This window comes from Colossoma macropomum, unplaced genomic scaffold (assembly GCF_904425465.1).
Source record: "Colossoma macropomum unplaced genomic scaffold, Colossoma_macropomum, whole genome shotgun sequence".
Classification (NCBI taxonomy): domain Eukaryota; kingdom Metazoa; phylum Chordata; class Actinopteri; order Characiformes; family Serrasalmidae; genus Colossoma; species Colossoma macropomum.
The window spans coordinates 10,603,469-10,623,916 of record NW_023494786.1 but is presented as its reverse complement, the minus strand read 5'-3'; the positions used below and the strand labels follow the sequence as shown (position 1 = coordinate 10,623,916).

General features: G+C 38.7%; 2 protein-coding genes across 2 annotated transcripts in view; both read right to left on the bottom strand.

The window, feature by feature from the left end:
• ubash3bb (ubiquitin associated and SH3 domain containing Bb) overlaps positions 1–3,651 on the bottom strand; it is a 38,033-nt gene extending 34,382 nt beyond the window's left edge. The window contains exon 1 of the mRNA XM_036560683.1: positions 3,160–3,651. Within this exon, the coding sequence (XP_036416576.1) occupies positions 3,160–3,290 (131 nt within the window). The 5' untranslated portion in view covers positions 3,291–3,651. The remainder of the gene's footprint in view (positions 1–3,159) is intronic.
• A 1,316-nt stretch (positions 3,652–4,967) lies between these two features.
• On the bottom strand, positions 4,968–19,871 carry LOC118800438 (glucuronokinase with putative uridyl pyrophosphorylase). The gene is made up of 23 exons (XM_036560670.1): positions 19,730–19,871; positions 17,732–17,838; positions 17,595–17,639; positions 17,206–17,359; positions 17,004–17,075; positions 16,149–16,237; positions 15,095–15,251; positions 14,877–14,954; positions 14,324–14,415; positions 14,101–14,206; positions 12,657–12,736; positions 12,477–12,545; positions 11,381–11,441; positions 11,237–11,253; positions 10,376–10,433; positions 10,197–10,289; positions 10,039–10,099; positions 9,443–9,556; positions 9,297–9,354; positions 7,225–7,293; positions 7,076–7,139; positions 6,893–6,964; positions 4,968–5,690 (listed from the first exon to the last, which is right to left on the bottom strand). Exons 1-23 carry the CDS (start codon positions 19,784–19,786, stop codon positions 5,595–5,597), a joined length of 1,869 nt encoding a protein of 622 aa, XP_036416563.1. The 5' UTR covers positions 19,787–19,871; the 3' UTR covers positions 4,968–5,594.
• Between the last annotated feature and the right edge of the window lie 577 nt (positions 19,872–20,448).

Sequence of the window (20,448 nt, the reverse complement as noted above, 5' to 3'; positions counted from 1 at the left end):
CAATATGATATGGTGAAGTCGTGATTGGATAAATTTTTTCAACACAGTAAAATTAAAGGGTGGTTGAAAATGTGCCTAATTTGTTAAAGCTTCCATTTTCAGTTTCGAAATAATAAAGGTGCAATGTTTGAAACAAAAGCTGCGCATTATAGTGTCCCAATCCAATATTTTAGCCCCAAGGAAATACACAAGCCACATGCTAACATGCTAGTCACGATATAATATGACACACTGAAATACAGTTTAATAAAATAGCATATGTTGTGTTGTTAGATCTCTAGTATTTGCCTTCTAAAAAACAACACATTTTAAGGACAATGTTATAGATTTAACCAACGACTGAGCCTGTATGTTGATTGATCTAAATACCACTACAGTGGTACCCTATTACTGTTGATGGTGTGAACACAGCCAAGCTGATAAGACCTCCTACGCTGTCATATTCTGACTATGCGTTTGTGGTTTGAGGAGGCCTTTTCTTTGGTTTTTCCAAAGAAGCTTTAGCCAAACGCAGCAACAACTAGGCCTTGCTAACTACGTGATGAGTTAAATCAGCTGTGTTTATTGAGGCAGAGCACTAAACTCTGCCGAGGTATGGCCTGGAAGGAACATAGCTTGACACTCCTGATCTAAAAATGATTGAACATTTCATGGTGTGGTATGGTATGCCTTTTTTTGATGATGTTTTGTTGATAAGAAAGCCCTGTCAAGCACAGAAACGATATACAACAAAGCCCAAGATTTACCCACTACATCAGTAATAGAAGTAGTAGGGTAATACTAGTAAAGCTACTACTAAGAATAATAATCATAGCAAACCACTGCCTTAATTTCTATCTGAATGAACTCTTTGAACTGCTAGAGTGCTAAACTGCATAGTTTGGGAGTAGCTGAACTGGCTATATTTTGGCTTATTTTTGGTTTTTAATATCACAATGTCTATCACAAACACCTAAAATATGGTAATGTCACTTTTCCATCTATATCGTTCAGCCTTACTGTGCACTGACTCTAGCACAATGCATATCTGGGATGCACAGAACCTCTCCATCCCAAGGAAAGCACTGCAACACATACTTTCTGCATCAGCAGAAAAAACTGTCTTCATACAATTTTACCAAACCATCACTGAAAGTATCCTGGCAATTATTCTACTGAACTACAGCAGGTACAAAGCAAAAACACCACCAAAGCAAAAACTGCCCATGACTGAATCATAAAGGCGGTCTCGTGTCTTCTTTTTAACACTGAACTTCCGCTGTCAGGTTCAACCGCAAAAGTGCTGTAAGAAAAAAAGAAGAGAAGGAGTGTCTTCCCCCTCAAGGCGAAGGTTTGGAGAAGACAGGGAGGTCCCTCCTGTCTAAAACAAAGAGAACGTGGACGTGATGCATCTTTAAACCAGCTGCACGGCCTTAGGTTCGTTCCCACAGCAAGGCCTCTCGAGCCAAAAGGAGAATGAGAGACAGCACCTTGTGACTTGCAGATCAGTCACGCTGTGATGAGCACAGATGCTCTCTGTCTCCGTCTCTGCTTCAGCCTCTACTGTGGGTGTGTTTACTTGGTACAGCGTGGATCCCAGATTAAACAGAGTCAGGGTTGTTCCTCAGGGTCTCTTTCATTAGGGTGGGGAGTTATCTCATTTGTCTCAGATCTAGGTGGGCGACACAGCTCAGAAAAGGACCCTTAGAGGAAAATCGGGGCATTTCCCTTTCAATCGGCGTAAAACTAAAATAGGTCAATACTTCCGAGACGCAGACTGTGTAAAGAAGTATTAATAACTCCCTGTGTTGAAGCTCGGACGCCACAGGCCGTCTCACACAAAAGAGTTTGTAGCTTCTCCCAAAGCAATCAGGGCATGTTCCATTTCTTTGGAGTAGCAGCCTAAGGGCACTCTGAGGTCAGTCTGAGTCAGACTAGGCTAGACTACCAATTCCGCAGGTAAAAACCTTCTGTCTGCAGCACTTAACAGCAGGGTAGTATAGAACTGATGAGGGGAATACATTTTCTATTAAATTCAACTTTTTAGGTGTAAACAAAGTCATTCGGAGTGGTTTTATATGGAATATTTACTATCCAAAACCACCAGTGAACCTAAAAGTATTTTCAGAGTTTGGAAAAACGGTGCTAAATCTGACAAAAAATGTTTTATTGGGAGACTACTGCCTAACCCCCTCCACCATGCATGTATTTCAGAAAAAACACATTGTAGGCCAAAATCTTATTTATAAAACCATCATCAAGCATCAAACAGCACTTTCCAAAACATTTAATGTAACAGCATTTTGAGAGGCATTAAACTCTTCAGACGTCTGGTTCCTTTCACCACGGCTGAGAGCAATTCTGGCTCGGTTGCATTTGTCTAGAACGGTGCGTTGTTGCAATTTTGTTCACATCCTAAAGACTGAATTCTGCAGAAATTTGAAAAATCTGAATAATTCCCCTTTAAGTTCACTGAAAAAGCGAAGCGAGGAGTGGAACAGTGAATGAGAGCTCTTGTGCCCCAACACAACACAGTCACACAGTTTATCCCATTACTGTATTTCAGCTCCTGTAATGAAAATATAATGAAAATATAATATAATTTGGTATTTCATATTGATAATTAATCTTTATGTATATATCACTTCTAATTTTAGTTACTAAATCTCTTTGTAACAGTAAGATGAGTAAAATATTAGATAAATGCCATGGTCTCAATGAAATAACAGTACAATTACAAACAGCAGGAGAAAGATGTAACCCAGTACATGAGGCTGATGCTAGTTTAAAGAATTGTTAACTCTGTCAAACTAAGCAGCTTCCTAACTTTACTTCAAAACTCCTTCAATGACCGAACAGACTTTTAAAAGTTGAAAAATGGTGAAAAAGCTACTAAAGATGCCCCCTAAGTGCAGTTTAGTGACTATATGAAGGGAAATGAACTGTCGACAGGACATGAAGCTGAAGTAACTGTTTACATCTAACGAGCTATTTTTGTTAGCATGTTTTCCAGTCATTCCCAGTTCTCCGCACTCTGTTCCTCAGACACGAGAAGTTAACGGTCCCTCAGGATATTTTGACCGACTATCCTGCAGCACTGGCGAAAAGACCCCCTTTACCGACCACCACAGGTGAATTACAGCGCCTCGTTCCTCTCCTTCTCCGCCTCAGTGTACTTACGCTCGGCTCTGAGGGAAGCCCATCGACAGCAGCACGTCCAAATGAGAGCCCTGCTTGACGGCGTTGCTGGCTCGGTTCTGCCGGAGCCTGCGGGGAATGATTTTGGAGTAAAGCTCTTCCTTCGCTGCCATACTTCAGCCTCCCGTACACAGTCGGCCTCTTGGAGAGCGGAGCGGAGCGAGAGTGAGACATGAGAAATATCGGATTGTTTCAGCTCCATGTGACCGCGCACACATCCCCTCCCTCCCCACCCCACCGCTACAATGACAGCGTGCGTCACCCACCCTGGGTTTACACACACAGAGGAGAGGATTCAGACAGAAAGCGGACTCACACACACACTGACTCTGACAACACACACACACAGACACACACACACAGGAGAAACAAACCAGCTCTCACAACAGCACTGACAACTGCCGCAGACACAGAGACTTGAGCATATGTGTGTGTGTGTGTATTTCAGATTCAGACTGTATCCATCTGTTTCTCTGCATCTCCCTTCTCCCTTTTCCTGGGTCAGAATCCCCCATAGGACCACCACTGAGCAGCGCATCATTCTCAGCACTGACACTGACATGTTTGTGAGTGCTGCACTGGTACAAGTGAACCACACACACAGCAGTGCTGCTGGGGTGAGAACCAAAAATATCCTGCCAACAGCATCCTGTGGCCAGAAACAGACCACTGATGAAGGACTAGACAGTGACCAGTACAAACTGTGCAGCAACAGATGAGCTATCGTCTCTGACTTTACATCTACAAGGACCAACAAGGTAGGAGTGTCTAATAGAGTGGGCAGTGAGTGGACACAGTGTGTGAAAAACTCCAGCAGCACTGCTGTGTCTGATCCACTCATACCAGCGCAACACACACTAACATGCCACCATATATATCAAAAAGTCCAAAAGTATCCAGACAGCCCTTCTAATTAATATTACATTGTTATATATTATTATATAACATACAATGTTATGTTATGTTATTAATATATAAAAACAGTGAATTGCACTACTTTAACCTCTTTCTACATGCCCCCTAGTGGACCTACCGCTGACGGAATACAAATACTTAAAGACTCAGATATTTTTAATTAATAAAAGTGAAATAAAACATTTTTCCCCATAACAGTTATCAGATTAAGTAGGACTCTGTTGGCTCTCTGAGAGTGAAATGTTGTGTTGAGCTGCTAGCGAGCAAACAAGCAGAAATCACATTTCAGAGGTACTGTGAAAAGGGGTTATGGTTCACACACAGCTTGCATAATCTTCATATAGCCTCTCTCCTCTACATTAGCACTGCTAATAGAATGGGACACTTCGGACAGAGCCGCTCTTGAACCTAAAGTCTCCATGCCCAATGCCAAGCGTCAGCTAAAGGAGTGCACTGTGGAGCAGTGGAACTGTGTTCAGAGCTCCATCTAATATCTCTGGGATGAGCTGGAGTGATCCAGAATTAATTATCCAGCATCAGTAGCTGAGCTCACTGATGCTCTTGTGGCTGAACGCAATAACAATCTCACAGCAAGTTCCAACATTTAGTGTAAAGCCTTCTCAGAAGAGTAGAGGCTGTTACTGCAGCAAAGATAACCTACTGATACCCTCGATTTTAGAAGAAGTTTTGGATGAGCAAGTGTCCACAAACTTTGGGACATGATATGCAAACATATATGAAGAAAATGTATTCAATATTTCTAATCAGCTAATGCAGCCAATGTTGCAACCAGTGTATACATGTATATACTCCATATATGGTTAACTGCCCATGCAGGCTAAAAAGAAATATATTAAACACAATATTTCTCATCATTTTCTAAGAATTTCTGTTTATTTATTTAAAATAGATTTATCAAGATGGCTTCACTCGTTGTAATTACAATTAAAGATAAAATCAATTACAGTTGGCATTATATGACACTATATAAAATCAGTGAGGTACGTAATGCACATAGTGTACACTGATCTGATGTACTAACACACAGTTTAGTAGATTCAATTGAATTTGATCTATATAAAGCTACACTGTCTTACATTGTAGTAGTTTCTGCAAAAACACTATCTGAAATGCACAAGTCTATTTTAGAATAAATCACACCCATTCTAATAAACATTTTGGTTCTCAGTCTTGTGCTATTATTGTCTTGAAACCCAGGGACAGGAAGGGTGTACAATGCTGGCATTGATAGCACTTTAACAAGTCAATTGTTTCTGCTGCTTGAGACACGCAGCAGCAGAGCTTCAATGATTCACATCTGCATCCACTGCTACAAATACACTGTAGCACATACCAGGGTCAACACAGAGGGCAGTAACAATGACCTCTTGTAGACCATAACAAAAAAAAAAAAAGGTTGAGAAATGTCAAGCTTTGGCAGCATCACTTTCCCTAAGAGCAGAAGATGTCACCCTATTAATTATGCACGCCCAATGAAAAAGTTATTTTGAACTCTCCACCGCAGAGTTGGATGGTCTGTGAGGCACAATAAGGCAGAAAACACAGCCGGCCTCCTGAAACGCTCTCTTCATCTCCATCTGGTGGAACAAAAAAGCAAACATACTGATACCATATTCTTGTACATATTTTCACATGTATTTTCAACATTAAATGCATCTATTTAATATCACTAGATCTAATCAATTGTTAGCTTTATTGCATTTATACTGACTAGCTTAAAGCACCAGACTAGGCCTCAAAAATGTGTAACATCAAAAATGGCATGAGCAAAAAAAATCTTCAATAATAATTTAGGTGACAGATTTTACATCAGCAAAGTACAGTCAGCTCCATCATTATTGGCCCCCTGGGTAAAGATGGGCAAAACAGGTGATGAAAAAATGTATTTGTGGTCATTTATGTCCATCTCGTTAAAAATATGGGGAAAACATCAGAACTGAAGTAAATTTAGTTTAAGCAAACAAAAACACACACACCTGAAAATGCCCACACCCAATGCTAGGACAATAATTAAGAAGTTTAAACAACCAGAGCTGTAGTGAATCTGCATGGAAGAGGATGCATGTTTATTTTACCCCTACACAGTGAGGATGATGGTTTAAAAATTCTTAAAAGGATCATTATTAGAGATTTGCATAAGATGGTATCATTCTGGAGGCACCAAGAGCCAATTTAGAACCTAATAGACATACCAGGATTTTAAACATAAAGCTGGCTGCCTCTGTCAAGCTAAAACTGGCTTGTAGTTGGATCTTTCAGCAGGACAATGATCTAAATCCAAACAAAAATGGTTCAGTGACCACAGAATCAAGCTTCTGAAATGGTCATCCCAGTCCCCTGACCTGTGGGTTGAGATTAAGATGACAGTACAGAAGAGGGCACCTAAGACCCCTGAGGATTTAGAGAGATTCTATATTGAGCTGTGGTCTCAGATTTCTTGCTATGTATGCTCCATTCTCTTCCATCAACTTAGAAGAAGACTTACTGCTGTTATGATGGCAAAGGGAGGTAGCACAAAGTATTAAACACACGGGTGCCAATAATTGTGACAAATAGTAAAAAGAAAATAGAGGTTTTCATTTTTTATTTATTTCAATTAAAGTTTAGAACTTGTCCCTACAAGTGTTGGATCTAAGAGCTAGTTAACCACAAAGACATATTTCCATGACAAATATTATCTTTACCAAGGGTGCACTAATAATGGAGTTGACCTTTATGCTGTACCCTATTACTATTATAGCAAGTAAAGTGTTCATCCAATGAATAAAGTCAGTTTTACCAGTCGGTCAGGATTCCTACACAAGCCCACAACAGCCCCACCACTACCAGGCAATTTCACAGCAGAGCCAAACTGTGGCAGGCACAAACAAGAAGAACATTCTTTAGAGACTTTCCTGGAGTTTAAACTTCAAAACCCATAAAATCACCCTGTGACTACTCTCTCTCTCTCTCCATGCTTTACCTGTCTTGCCAATTGTACCATTTTGAGATTTCCTGGACCCAAACAGTCGTCAGTGTAAACAGACCTGCAGGGCAAAGGACAGTTTGATAGACTTTGAAGTTCATGACAGACATCACACTACATCATGAGTCAGAAAGAGTAGATCTTACCGCCTCAGCTCAAAGTTTTCATCCATTAGCTGAGCTAGTTTGGGCCAGTCCTTAGAGTGGAAGGCTGCCCTACATGAACGAAACAAGGTGTCATGAAACATAGCAGGTAGTTCCCACACTGTAAGTAAGTATAACAAAACAAAGATTTAATAATATCTTATATAAAGAATTTTATGATCATCATTATCTTAAATGTTTTCAACACCGCACAACAGGGATATGGGAAGTTGGGGGTGCGGGAGGGCTATAGAACTCCTAGATTACAGAATTGCTTAACCAAAGCCCTATTTGAGCTGGATTAGTTTCACCTCAGGAGGTGCTGTAATTTGAGTGATTACTGATGAGATCTGAGATTTTAATCCAGTATGAATCTGCCATGTCTGTAGGTTTTACAGGTCCACTGTACTAAATCTAGAGTGAATTATCTTCTATAACTCACCAAACTCTGAGCTCCCTTAGTAATAGCTGTTTGAATCAATATCACAGTAATAGCAAAGTAATAGCACAACCAGGTAATAGAAGACAGCACATCCTTTTTTCTTTTTTTCTAGAATCTGAAGTCAAGGTTAACAGCTAAAATGGAGCTTCATTTGACCCAATTCATTAATCCTCAGGTTCATGACATGACTACTAAAACCCATTTTTGGTGGAAACTGAATGATGAGAAGAGGGAAGATTAAATCTCTCAAAAGTACCGCTCGCAAGGCAATGTATTTTCTGTCTTGTTGGGAGGCATTTTCAAAGTTTCACTTTCATGGCACTTCAACCAGTCACCAAAATCTTATGCTGTGATTATGCACCATCATTTCGGATTGCTGTTGAAAACAGGCGTCCAGTGTCGCATTTTGGGGTTTATTTTAAATTCTGCCGTAATTTGTGGTAATTTGAGGAAATTACACAGATCCTTTATCCTGTATGTGTTGGCCAGTCAAATCATGCACAAATTACATTACAGGGCCTCCTCTGGTAAAACTAATCCAGTTTAAAAATGTCTTAATACTGATAAAATAACAATTAAAAAAAAGAATATTAAAATAATAGTCTCGTAAAGATCTGCGTGTGCTTGTTTTAGGTTGGAGTTTGAATTATATTATACAGTTGTATGCCGAAGTTTGAGCACCCCTCGTCAAAAGACATGTTTTGTTGATTTTCTAAGTGAAAATAAGTTACACATCCTCTAGAACACTCTTAAATATGGCATTTTTCTGCAAATTTTATTGCATCATTTCTATTTGTGTGCCCAGTTAAACATACTGAAAAATACAAAGCATAAAATATTTAACATGCCATAACTTTTGCACAGGCCACTTTTATGTTTTATTTTTTCTCAAAATTGTTAAATTCAGCAAATGAACAGAAATTGAGTATTAAAATGTCTAGAAGTGTGTTCTTTGCAGAGGATGTGTTCACTTATTTTCACTTAAAAAAGTCAACATAACATGGTATTTGACCAGGGGTGCAGAAACGTTTGCATACAAATGTAAATTACATTAATAAAGGCTGTTTTCAGAATCTGCAGCAGCCGCACACTGTTTAATTTAATGCTGTATTTTCACTGCAGCAGTGACTGTGTCGATAAAAAAACGCGAGCAAATTTAGGCGTCCAGAGTGAAAGTGGAAGCAGAGTTGTAGACTAGTTCTCTGCAGCAAAGCAGCCTAATGTGGACTTAACATATTCAACTAATGTTATAATGTCCCACATTTTGACCACAGTTATTTTTTCAGCAATTACATCTCCCGTTCGGGATTGAGCAGCGTGAGCACAGAGTGAGTATTGTATGTTATCGTCTAATCACATTACAGCATGTGATGACGCATTCTGTTATCCAAAAATTATCCAAAAAATTTAAAGCAAAAAAGCCATTGTTTATAAGCTGCTTAAAATTTCAGCACCTCCAACTTTAACACCTTCCCACGTACCTGCTTTACAACAGAAAACACACTGTTGATTTAGCACATGCCCATTGACTTCCATTGTAACTGTGTATTGTTTTTCTAAGTTTAATAATTCAACTACTCCCTTAATTAATGGTCCACATGTAGATAGGAAACGTGTCATGTCTTTAACAAACCTGGCCTCGTCTGTGAGTTGAGCGAAACGTTTCATGGCTTCAACAACATCAGTTTCACCTGGTCAAGAACGACATGGCATAAGAAATTAGATGAAGAGCTGGTTAAATAGACAGAGGCTCATGTTCACTGCATTCTTAACGCTTACCATTTAGCCAGCGCTGTCTCACGTTGCTGTGAATGCGGCCAGAGTCACTCGGATCCCCCAGGTAAGCCAACCAAAATGTGGGGAGGCTGCTCATATCCAGGGGGATGTACTCCCCTAAACAAACAGATAGAGAGCACTAAGCTACAGAAAACACACTGAGTGCTTGTGGGGACCAGGATCAAGCAGAATACACACACTGCTTCATTGTATGACCCAGCATCAGAAATAACCTTAAGCAAAATTCATAAAGCCCCATGAAACCTAAACCCATGTCCTCTAAGTAGGATAATCTTGCTCTTGTGGGTGAACAATATATATGTGCAAACTGTAGTGATGTGTCATTCACGAACAGGCCAGCTCTTGGAAACACAGCTAAGAATTATAGGAAAGCCGGCAAGAACAAAACCAGAGCTAAACTAACACAACAAGCAACAGATTTGGGGATAATGAGGGGGCATATGCTCCAAGGAGATCCAGGAGGGATGTGAGCTACGACAGTGTAACAGGATCTACCCATTTATTCTGTCTTAACTTCCACACAAAAAAGGCTCTTCAATGAGAGTCGGCTTCCAACGCAAAGATCTTAAAGCCAGTACCGTAACCTCGCTCGTCCATCAGCTGCTTGCTGAAGTCCATGTATACCAAACCCTCATAGACCTGCAAAAAACAGCACTGGTGTAAGAAATGTGCATGTCCAGGATAGAAAGAATCTGCCAAGTCATGCAGAACTGACCTCCACTCATGCAGGACTGACCTGCACCACCCTGTCCTGCAAACCAGCCGTGATGAAGAGCTCATCCGTCTCCACGTTCAGTATGAAGTTTGCTCTGATTGGTTTAGGAAGGTCCTGGCAAAAAAAACACCATTAATTTCATTATTCTGTCAAAATTCAACATTTTGAATGTTAAATCTTAAAAAAAACATTAAACATACATCTTCTGTGAGGTTGTAAAACTTCTTCAGGCACTTCAGGGTAGCAGACACGATTGCACTTGACAAAAAAAAAAAGAAACATAAAAATGTCAGCAAAAATATGATCCAGTTATGTAAATATCACATATTATCACTGTCATAACAAAACCTCATTTCTCTAAAATGGTAACGTTATAGTAGAAGACATTTTTAAGTTAAAGGGGCACTCTGGCCAAAATGAGAAATGTAAGCATCGCTACATCTGATGTGAACATGCCTATTCGCCTCTTACAGCGGTGATCTAGAGTGTCTGGAGCAAGACTTTAGAGTATATAAACTAAGAAAAATACCTTCTGATGACATAATTTGAAGGTAGAAAGAACCTTTGCAAAAATACAAGCATTTATTTAGACGTAAGCCAAATAGCTAGACTTACTGCTAAGTAACTAATTATCACTATGGCTGTATTTATTAGCCTCTACATCAATACGTTTCTCAAAATCGATGAGTCCAAGGGGAGCAGTGCTGTTCTACACAATATTACATAGCAAAAGCTAGTTTTAGGCCTCATATACACTTTTTGGCATTTTCAAATGTATAAAATAATAATAATAATAAAAAGTAGTTATGGTTTTCTTATTAGAGCCACAATATATAAATTATGCACTTTATAATTTATTATGAAACACTGAATATTTATGGGCAGGATTTCTTCATCATTACAGTTTTTCTATTTTGCTGTATACAGGTTACTTATTTCACAGGAATGCTTTTACCTTAAGAGCAATCTGAGTTTTATTAGAACTGAAATTGATTTTGTATGGTCTAAAATAACTAAAACCATGAATTCCTGATATCTTTACTTAAGAAAACTTAACTTACCTACTTCCAGCTAGTCCCTAGAAATGACCAGAGAAGTACACTGAATGAATTCTGAAGCATCTTAAGACATTATTTCTCCATTTTGAAGCCTAATATTAGTGTCGACATAACAACAGAGAACCATACAGGGCCAATTAGACTTACCACCTGCCGTGGGATGTTAGTGTCGTACTTTAGAGTGAAGTTCTGCTTGGTGAGAGCAATGCTGTCAACACAAAGGTAAAAACACAACACACTGCATTCAGCACAGCACACTGATACAGAAAGAAACCAAGCTATCAGTGTTCTGTGCTTTTTATCTCTCCAGTGGCTCATATGGTCAGGAAAAGGATACTTAAAGGTGACAGTTTAATTACAAATCGAATTTATACAGTTTTACTTTATGTCAAATGTAGTTGTTGTTATGTCAAACTGGAGCTATGAGGCTAATATAGCTAACAAATAACAGATGGTTATGTACATCAGTTAGCATTATGTAAACTGCATGCCTAAATCATCACACGCTCGTCTCTAACCCTGCTGAGTTGTTTAATGATCTCACACAGACTCATTTATGTGGGATCTGATACTGTATGACATACTGGTCTCTATAAAAAGGTACAAAATTACTTCACATAGCAATTTTTTTCAGTACTGTTGTCCAAATATGTCTTGGCTGATCAACTAAATCTATGGTAAGGGGAACTGTGTAACACTGACTTCACTTTAAAGGGAAATTACACTTATTTTTCAAAATTTTCTGCTTAATTCAATACTTGAGATGTAGTTGATTAAGAGCTGTTTAATGTGAAATAGTTAAGTGTAGAGAAACGTACTAAGTCTGATGTCTTTAGAGTAGTGGTGATAGGAACCAGGGGTCATGATGTCCACAACACAAACATGGCCATTTTGTGGAAAAACAGCGATAAAGCTGTTTTCTCTGGAGACTATTTTCACCCTGCACATACCTCTCCACCACAAATTTTCATCTCAAAACTATTGTAAGACAATATGTAAGACAATATTATATTATTTATTGTAAATAAGTAATCTTATATTATATAATATTATATTATTATATTGTAAGACAATCATGTTACGCATTAGGCAACATATTTGTATAATTTATTGTAATGACTCTGTTTACTCTCTGAATGTCTTCATTCATATCTTAACAATTTATTTATGCTGAAAAAAAGAGTGAATGCTGTTATGACCTACTGTGGTATAACTAGGATTCGGATTGTATCACGAGGCTCACCCTTGCTTTGAGCAGAACTGGTAAAACTTCTTACAGGTGGCCTGTAGCAGCCTTAGACCTCCTAAATATCTGGGCAGAAAGAACATAAGGTGTTATTCTTTAAGTGTAATTTCATACAGGACATATTGTCTGCGCACTCAACTAACACGGCAGGAAGTATTACTGAAAAAAAGAACAAACCCCTCTTTGCGGCTGATACGAAACAGATCCTGCAGACTGCCAAACTCAGTGGGGTCATTGAGAGGATGAGGCAGGAGGACCTAAACACAAACAGTGAAGATAAGAAAACTTTAGCTATTTTGGCTTTTTTTATTTTAAAAACCTCAGTGTTGGAGTAGTAAGTAAGTTAGCTAACTCGCTAACCAAAAATGTGAACATAATTATGTTTTATAGTTCTATACTTGTCACAACATAGTGCTGCACACTGATCTGTAGCAAGAAAGTATAGATTTGGTTTGCAGCAGTGAAGTGTGCGTGCAGCTGCTGTTAGCCAAGAAACTCACCTACCAGAAACAGTAAACAAAAGTAACGCTAATGCAGTCTCTCGACTGACTGTGTATCATGCAGACACGCTTTCACGTGATTTGATAGCCTGTGGGGGGGGTGTTAAATAGAGATAAACACAGCCACAGCGGAAGTGCTATTTGTCGAAGAAAAACAGCACTACTGGTGGAAATGTGTAATTGAATGCAATAGGCAGAAGAACATTTCGTAACGTTGGTTGTGTTTTGGACACATATCGGACGCATCTGATGACTGCGAGTGCACTGAAAGAGCATTCCAAGAAAACTCATCATATTTTCATCAGCATTAGGTCTGGGTAATTGAATATCGTCAATATTTGAGGCATGTCAGCATAGCTTTGAAAAAATTCCTCATTTAGAAATGTGTTGTAGTCTCAAGTTTCTCCAGCAAAGGGGCACTATTACAAGCAAGTCATCACAAACCTACACCAGAGGGAGTTCATGAAAGCACGTCTGTAGCAACGTACAAAAAACTACAAGTGGTATTCAAACGAAGTTGGATTACTCAGTATTTTATTATTTAATATGTGATTTTTATTAAATATTTTCATTAAAAACTAAACAATGGAATAGAAAATAGGTCCAAGCTGCAGCAGACTGTGAATCGGTGGGCAGTGAAGTATGGCGAATGAGTATAATGTTGATTTTGCATTTAAGAACTAAACATCAAGTCGGGCCTTCTTTCTGAGCCTGTGCGTGTGACATTAATATGTAAAGATGTATGACATGGACTTGAAAACTCAAACGAAATCCAACCTCATGCCTCTGCCTTTTTTTTTATTATATTATTATTATTTATTTTTATATAATTTATTTATTATTTACTATTTTAGGCATTACAGGGCAGCAAGCAATGCACGGCCAACATATTTTTCCTCCTGACCCTTAAAGATGTAATGCTACTTCTTTCAATTCTAACAAAAGAACTTTCATAGTGCAGCTTTAAACATCACCAAAGTTCAACACAATGTGAAGTTTTGCACACAAAATGTATTCGCCATGGAAGAAATCGAAAAGAAATTAATAGAAAATAAATTTATTTGCAAAAATTCTTTTGCTAGTGTGACTGGGCCTTTACAATGTATTCTGCTTTCATCTACCAGAGTCTGGCTCTCCACCAGTGTGACTTCGGCCCAGAAGTTAGAAATGGTCATAGCGATGGTTTTCCCGTTGAAGCCGTCCGAGGGATTCCCCATCAGGCCGACTCTGTAAACAGTGAGAAACACAGAGAGAAAGAGAGACAGAGAGAGAGAGAGCACAATGAAGAGTGAATACTGCTGAATGTCAATCATGGAGGTGGGTGTGTTATGCTTTGTGACTCACCTGGCGTAGGAACGACATGTGATAGGCTTGGCGGGAGACTCTTGCTGCTTAGCTGAGTAATGCGCAAGCCATTTTGTGTAGTCAGATAGGCCCTGTATTAACACAGACATTAAAGAGACAGGACAGAATTCAGGCTACAAGATGGCTGCTTCTGTTTCTAAGCTATGTAACTTTGTTGTGTATTCTTTGAAGATAACAGTGCCAAACAATATCAGAAACCACATAAGCAGGTCCGAGATTTGAGGTTTGAGATTACTTAACAAACTCAGTGTGGTTTGAGGGAAGTGTCTGAAGCTGTTACACAATGCTAACTAGTGGGGTACATGCTTCCATCACTTGTCAGCTTCATTAGCCTCGTAGCTCCAGTGCAGAACTAAATAAGCAAACTTCAGACACCAGACACGTCTATGATCCACAACATCCAGGGTAAGGGGAAAAATCTGGCAAATTTGTTTTTTCACCAAAATATAGCTTTAAACTGACTCAAACTGCCTTCCAGTTGGGTGTCAGGATAAACTGATGTCATGGCAATGCATGTCATCCAGGTACCCACCACTTGTCCAATTAGTTGGAACCCTGTTGGTAGCTTCATGCCAAATACTGGCAATTTTTCTTCATTTATGAGCCATTCCTAGGAAACAGTACATCAAAAGAGCAACAAAAGTCAGCTAACAAAACTCTGAAGTGACCATTCCACTTTTGCAGAAGTCAGATTACTCTTGTTCACAGTGCTGTTTGTTAAGAACGAACAGAAGCAGACAGAGCACTGACCCAGAATCTGCCAAACGTCTTGTCTTCCACATTTGGCTGCTGGAGCAGGAAGTCTGAAAGGTAAGATAGCGTTTCCTTGCGGAGGCAGTAGAAAACCACACTGGCCAGACGAGATGCAGTGACGCCCTCCTGTGGCTTCTCAAGGAAACGGGTGATCCTGAAATGCACACCAGCCAACTTTTGTCCATTTGAGCAAGCAGCACATACAGTACTGTTAATGCATCTTGGTGGTCAAAACGTTATATAACATTAGAATAAATGCAATAAGAACACGCTTGGTTACAGATTTCTCCTTGACGCCCTAAATTCACTACATATTACAGTAATGTTATTGGCATTTATTCTAACATGTGTTTCTGAGCAAATAAATGATTACTGCCCTGATCAATAGCTTAAAGCAGTACTGTACCTGATGTATATCTGTAAACACTGACGCAGCATTACAGTACAATTAAATATTTGAACACACCTCGCTTAATGTATGTTTTGTATATTTTTCATCATGGTAAACACATGAAAGACTTAAGGGTTTATGCTTAAATGCTTGAAATGTGTTTCTAAGAAAAATCTAAACAGAGGAACCTATGTATGAGTTTATTTCCAAAACATTCAGTTATAATTAGTATTTTTTTAATGCTCACACACCCCCTGGCCTCCAACCAGCCCCCACCCTCACAATAGCTACTTTTCAGCAGCTTATCATGTGCTCAGCACATGTGTATAGTACAAAAAATACTTTTTTCACATTTTAGAATGATTTTAGAGTGAAATATGGAGAATAACAACACAGTAACATGAAGAAAAGAGTAAAAATGAAGGAAACCCTTTTATGAGTATGTGTGTCCAAACGTCTGGATGGCACTATATATTCCCCAAACTCTTTAAACTGAAGGGATGTAGATTATCACCCGTGGCTATTTGGTTAACCTTCAAGGCCTTGGGCCTGACTGAGAGCGACTCTTACTGACATTATTGGTGTTTAGTTTTCCTCTAACAACAGAAAAAATGTGTTGAAACACAAAGGCTGCTCAGATGGTTCCAAAACAGTCCTTACCTATGAGACTCTGGACACACTTCCACAATTCCTCTGGAGCAGCACTTCTCCCCTTCCTCCAGCTCGTAATATATAGCCAGCTCTCCAGACTGAAGGATGAAACACACAGCTATGATTTACCTCTACATGTAAATAATTGAATTTACATGGAAATTAATATATAAGCAAATAAATAAATGTGGGACAGGAAAAATACTGATGCTTTTATAGGTGAATACTTTTAAAATGACTTTGGACAGCAACAAAAAAGAGCACATGGATTCTTGACCAAATCAGGCCTCACCTCTCACACAAAGCTCAGATAATCAAACTAAAGCTATCTTATTTCAGACATATGAGACAAATCAATTCATTGGAAAAGACAATTACACTTGAAGGTAAAAGAGGAAGAGGATGGTCAGCTACAAAACGGAGGATGGATACAATCAGAAATAAGAGATATCTTGAACAAGACATCTTATAAAATAAGATCAAATAAGGTAAAAGAGGAAGATATCTTACAAAATATCTACAAATAAGAAATATCTTAAACAAGCCATTAAGAAACCTAAAGACCCAAACAGAAGACAGAATATGTGGGAGAAACTCCTATACACTGCTACACTCTATAGTCTAAATGAGTTGGAACCGACTTGATGGAGCTTAATAATAATATATAAAAAGCTGTAATAACAGTGCAGTTATAACACTGTCATTAACTGATTAAAGTATATACTTCATCCAAATCAGTGGTTTTAATATTGATATTGTGCAATGCTTATGGAAAAGCTGCATGTGAACGAGATGAATCTATGAACTATGAACTGTGTTATGTCAGCATGTATACCATTCAACATACTCACGGGTTGTTCTTACCATGGACCTGAAGAAGCGGATAACTTGCGCAATGTCAAAGTTCTGGTCGGCACAAAGCATGTCTCCTGCAATCTACACACCGAGACATCATTTCTAAGATATTAATTGCAAACACTGTTTCACAGATGTCATCAAAATTACAACAAGCCAAGCCATGAGGGACCTGCAGTCGGGGCCATAATGTATTCATATTGTGCCTCACCACCATGATGTCATCTTGAAGTTGACGACTTCGGATGGCCAGCTCCAGGTCAGCCACGGCCCCAAGTCGGTCATCTAGAGTAGTGCTGCCATCATTCACCACGTTCTCCACCGGGAAGTCATTAGCGGTTGCCCAGCGCTCATAATGTTTGTACCTAGAATGACGGTGACAGACAGACAGAGACCAAAACTCAAGAAAACTTTACTCAAAGATCTGAGTAATATGTTTGACAACCCAAACTCTTGTGAAAATAACTTTAATATTGAACATAAAAAAACAAGTGAATCTATTCAAATAACAGGTTAAAAGAAAGTAAGATAGATTGTTTCTACTATTAGAGGCTCAAATATGTCATTTTTGGCAGCTAGTTCACATACAGGTTTACTCACTTATCTGCATTGGTGACTAGATAGACTTCACTGAAGAGCTGCCGTCTATGGAGGACAAAATGCAAGATGAATGAAGTAGATCTGGCCAGACATCTTTCTTCCGATGACAAATGAAAGTTAAACTGAATGCAACTCACGTGTTGACCGTTTCCCACCAGAAATCAAGTATTTTCTTCCCCCCAACTCCAGGGAGCAGGGCTTTGGGCACCCCAGCCAGATGGCCATACAAACCTGTAACATCATTCTTCCAGAAAGAAGAGGAAAAGTGCTAAATAAGCAAAGCTCGTCCTCATCCTATGAGCATGTTCAGTTTGTGCATGTGAGCATCCAGTGTAAAAACCTAGAAAACCTGAAGTGTGTTAAATTCATGCCCTTAAAGTTGCTGTCCATGCACTCTGCTCTACTGCTAACTGTATTCTGGAGATTGCATTCACACACACCACCTCAGGAACTGGAGTCTTTGTGACAATGACAATCATAAATAGATTTTAAATCTGATCTGAGATCAGTTCACTGACTCATGATTGCTTCATGAATTGCAGCCCTGTATGTCCCAGTTTTCCCAACCCTGGTCTTGGGGAACAAGTGTTTTCCTGCTCTAAAAACACACCTGTCAGCTGAGGATGGGCTTGTAAACAAGCTGATAATCTGGATCAGGTGTGTTTGTAGCAAAGAAAAACCTAAACCTAAACCTAAACCTAAAGGTGGTTTTATATTGGACTCATATTTGCTGGATATTCGACTTTCTCTCTTCAATTTCTCATGAAATAAACATGCAATAATAATCACACCTACACTTTATCCCTCTAAGAACACGGATAACAAACTACAACCAAATATATTTCTAAAGTATCCTTTGGTAAATTTTTCTGAATGTTAAGGCTCCCAAAAGCAAAACTAAGAAGGCGTTTACTTTAACACATTAAATGTTATTTTTAAAATTAAAACTAAAAATCAACAAACAATGAAACTCTTTGAAGGTTGTTGTAGGCATCTAAGGGGATCACTGACTTACTATAGATAAAATACTGGATGTAAGTCATATAGTATGAATACAGTAATACATTTACATGTAAAATTATTGCTAAAAAAGTAAGATTTGTTGTAGCAGATATTTGTTGTAGGTCTCTAGAGGAATGACTACAGATAAACTAAATTAAGTCATTCTGCATGGATACATGTACATTAAAATTTAAAATTATTACACAAATTTAAAGTGCTTCAGTGTTACTTTGTTGAGCTATGGTAGTAATTTTAAATTATAAACGTGTTACTCTATCCATGCTATACGACGTTATGTTTAGTTTTATCTGTAGTAAATCAGTCACTTCTTGTAAAATGTCATGTATACTAAGAAAAACATGACGGCCACTGCAATCTTTAACGTGTTAAAATGTAAACCTGCACAGTTTTACAGGTTGTGCACTTTTTAGATGTTCCCTTACACAGTAACGCGTCAGCGTTGTGCTGCTGGGAGCCTTTACACCCTTAGGTAAAATTTTCTAAATACTTTAGAAATATATTTGGTTGTATTTCGTCCTTCATGTTTTCAGAACAACTTAGATACGTACTACAAATATCTACTGCAACCGTTAAAAACGTTAACATGTTACTTTACTGACTTTTAACAACAACTTCATATTTTAAATTTATTACTGTATTCATGCTATATGATTGACATTCAGTGTTTTACCTGTAGTAAGTCAGTGATCCCCTTAAATACCTACTACAACCTTTAACTATTTTAAGTGTTGTTTTGTTGATTTTAAGTTATATTTTTGACCTTTACATTAAAATTGAATGTGTGCACTTTCAGACGCTCCCTTAAACAGTAACGCGTCAGTGTCTGGCTGTTGGGAGCCTTTACACTCAGACAAATGTACCGAAGGATACTTTAGAAATATGTTTAGTTCATTTTTGTTCTCTGTGTTCTCAAGAGCGAGAGAACGTAGGTGTGGTTAGTTCTGCAGCTTTCTTCATGAGGAATCAAAGAGAGAAAGTCGAATATGCAGCGAATATCCGAGATTAACTTTCCGCGCTGCTGCAGCTGAACGCGAACATCACCAGTGTGGGTGAGAAAGTCTCTGTATGAAGCTCAGAGCAGAGTCCAGCTTTAAAACACAGCAGCTTTATACCTTAATCTGCGTCTCCAAAACCGTCCCGTGACCTGCGACTAGAAGAATACAGATCATCGCTGAAAGGCCGTATCACTGTCCAGCCACTCCGCTGAGCTGCTTTCAAACAGGGTCCACAGTTCAGCACCAACAGGGAAGTGGGCGTGTCTTCAGCCCTTAAAGCTACAGCGGCCACACAAAACCACTCATTAACCCTTTAATGATCAACAACTAAACTCAGGATTAAGAAAACAACGTGCATGTTTGTTGAGACTTACTTGATAAAAATACTACACGCTTTAAAAAAAGTGGTTATTCGAGGGTTCTTTAGTAAAGGAAATGGTTCTAAATACATAATAATAGAACCATTTCATGCTTAAATGGCTCTTTGCAGGGTGAAATGGTTCCTCAGATTAATGAAGAATGTGTTGTATATAACACCAAAAAGGGTTCTGCTATTGTTACGATGTCAAGCTTGTAATAGCAGCAGAACCCTTTTTTTTCGTGCTATTTAGAGCCATTTTTCAAAAGGTTCTATATAGAAACATATACAGCACATTCCTCATCAATCTGAAGAACCATTTCACCTGCAAAGAACCATTTAAACATGGAAATTCTAAATAGAACCATTCGCCCTACTAAAGATCCCTTGAGGAACCATCTTTCTGAGAGTGTAGATTTTATATGATAAAGGAAGTGATAAACATTTTTAGCCAGATGGTTCTTCAAGGGTTCTTTAG

Bases quoted from the DNA above. Each gene is read 5' to 3' on its own strand.
- LOC118800438 (XM_036560670.1), bottom strand. From the start codon at position 19,786: ATGATCTGTATTCTTCTAGTCGCAGGTCACGGGACGGTTTTGGAGACG. The intron at 17,640-17,731 runs GTGAGTTGCATT...TGTCCTCCATAG, and splicing joins TGGTGGGAAACGGTCAACAC to ACGGCAGCTCTTCAGTGAAG. The intron at 14,416-14,876 runs GTGGGTACCTGG...GTGTTAATACAG, and splicing joins TCCAACTAATTGGACAAGTG to GGCCTATCTGACTACACAAA.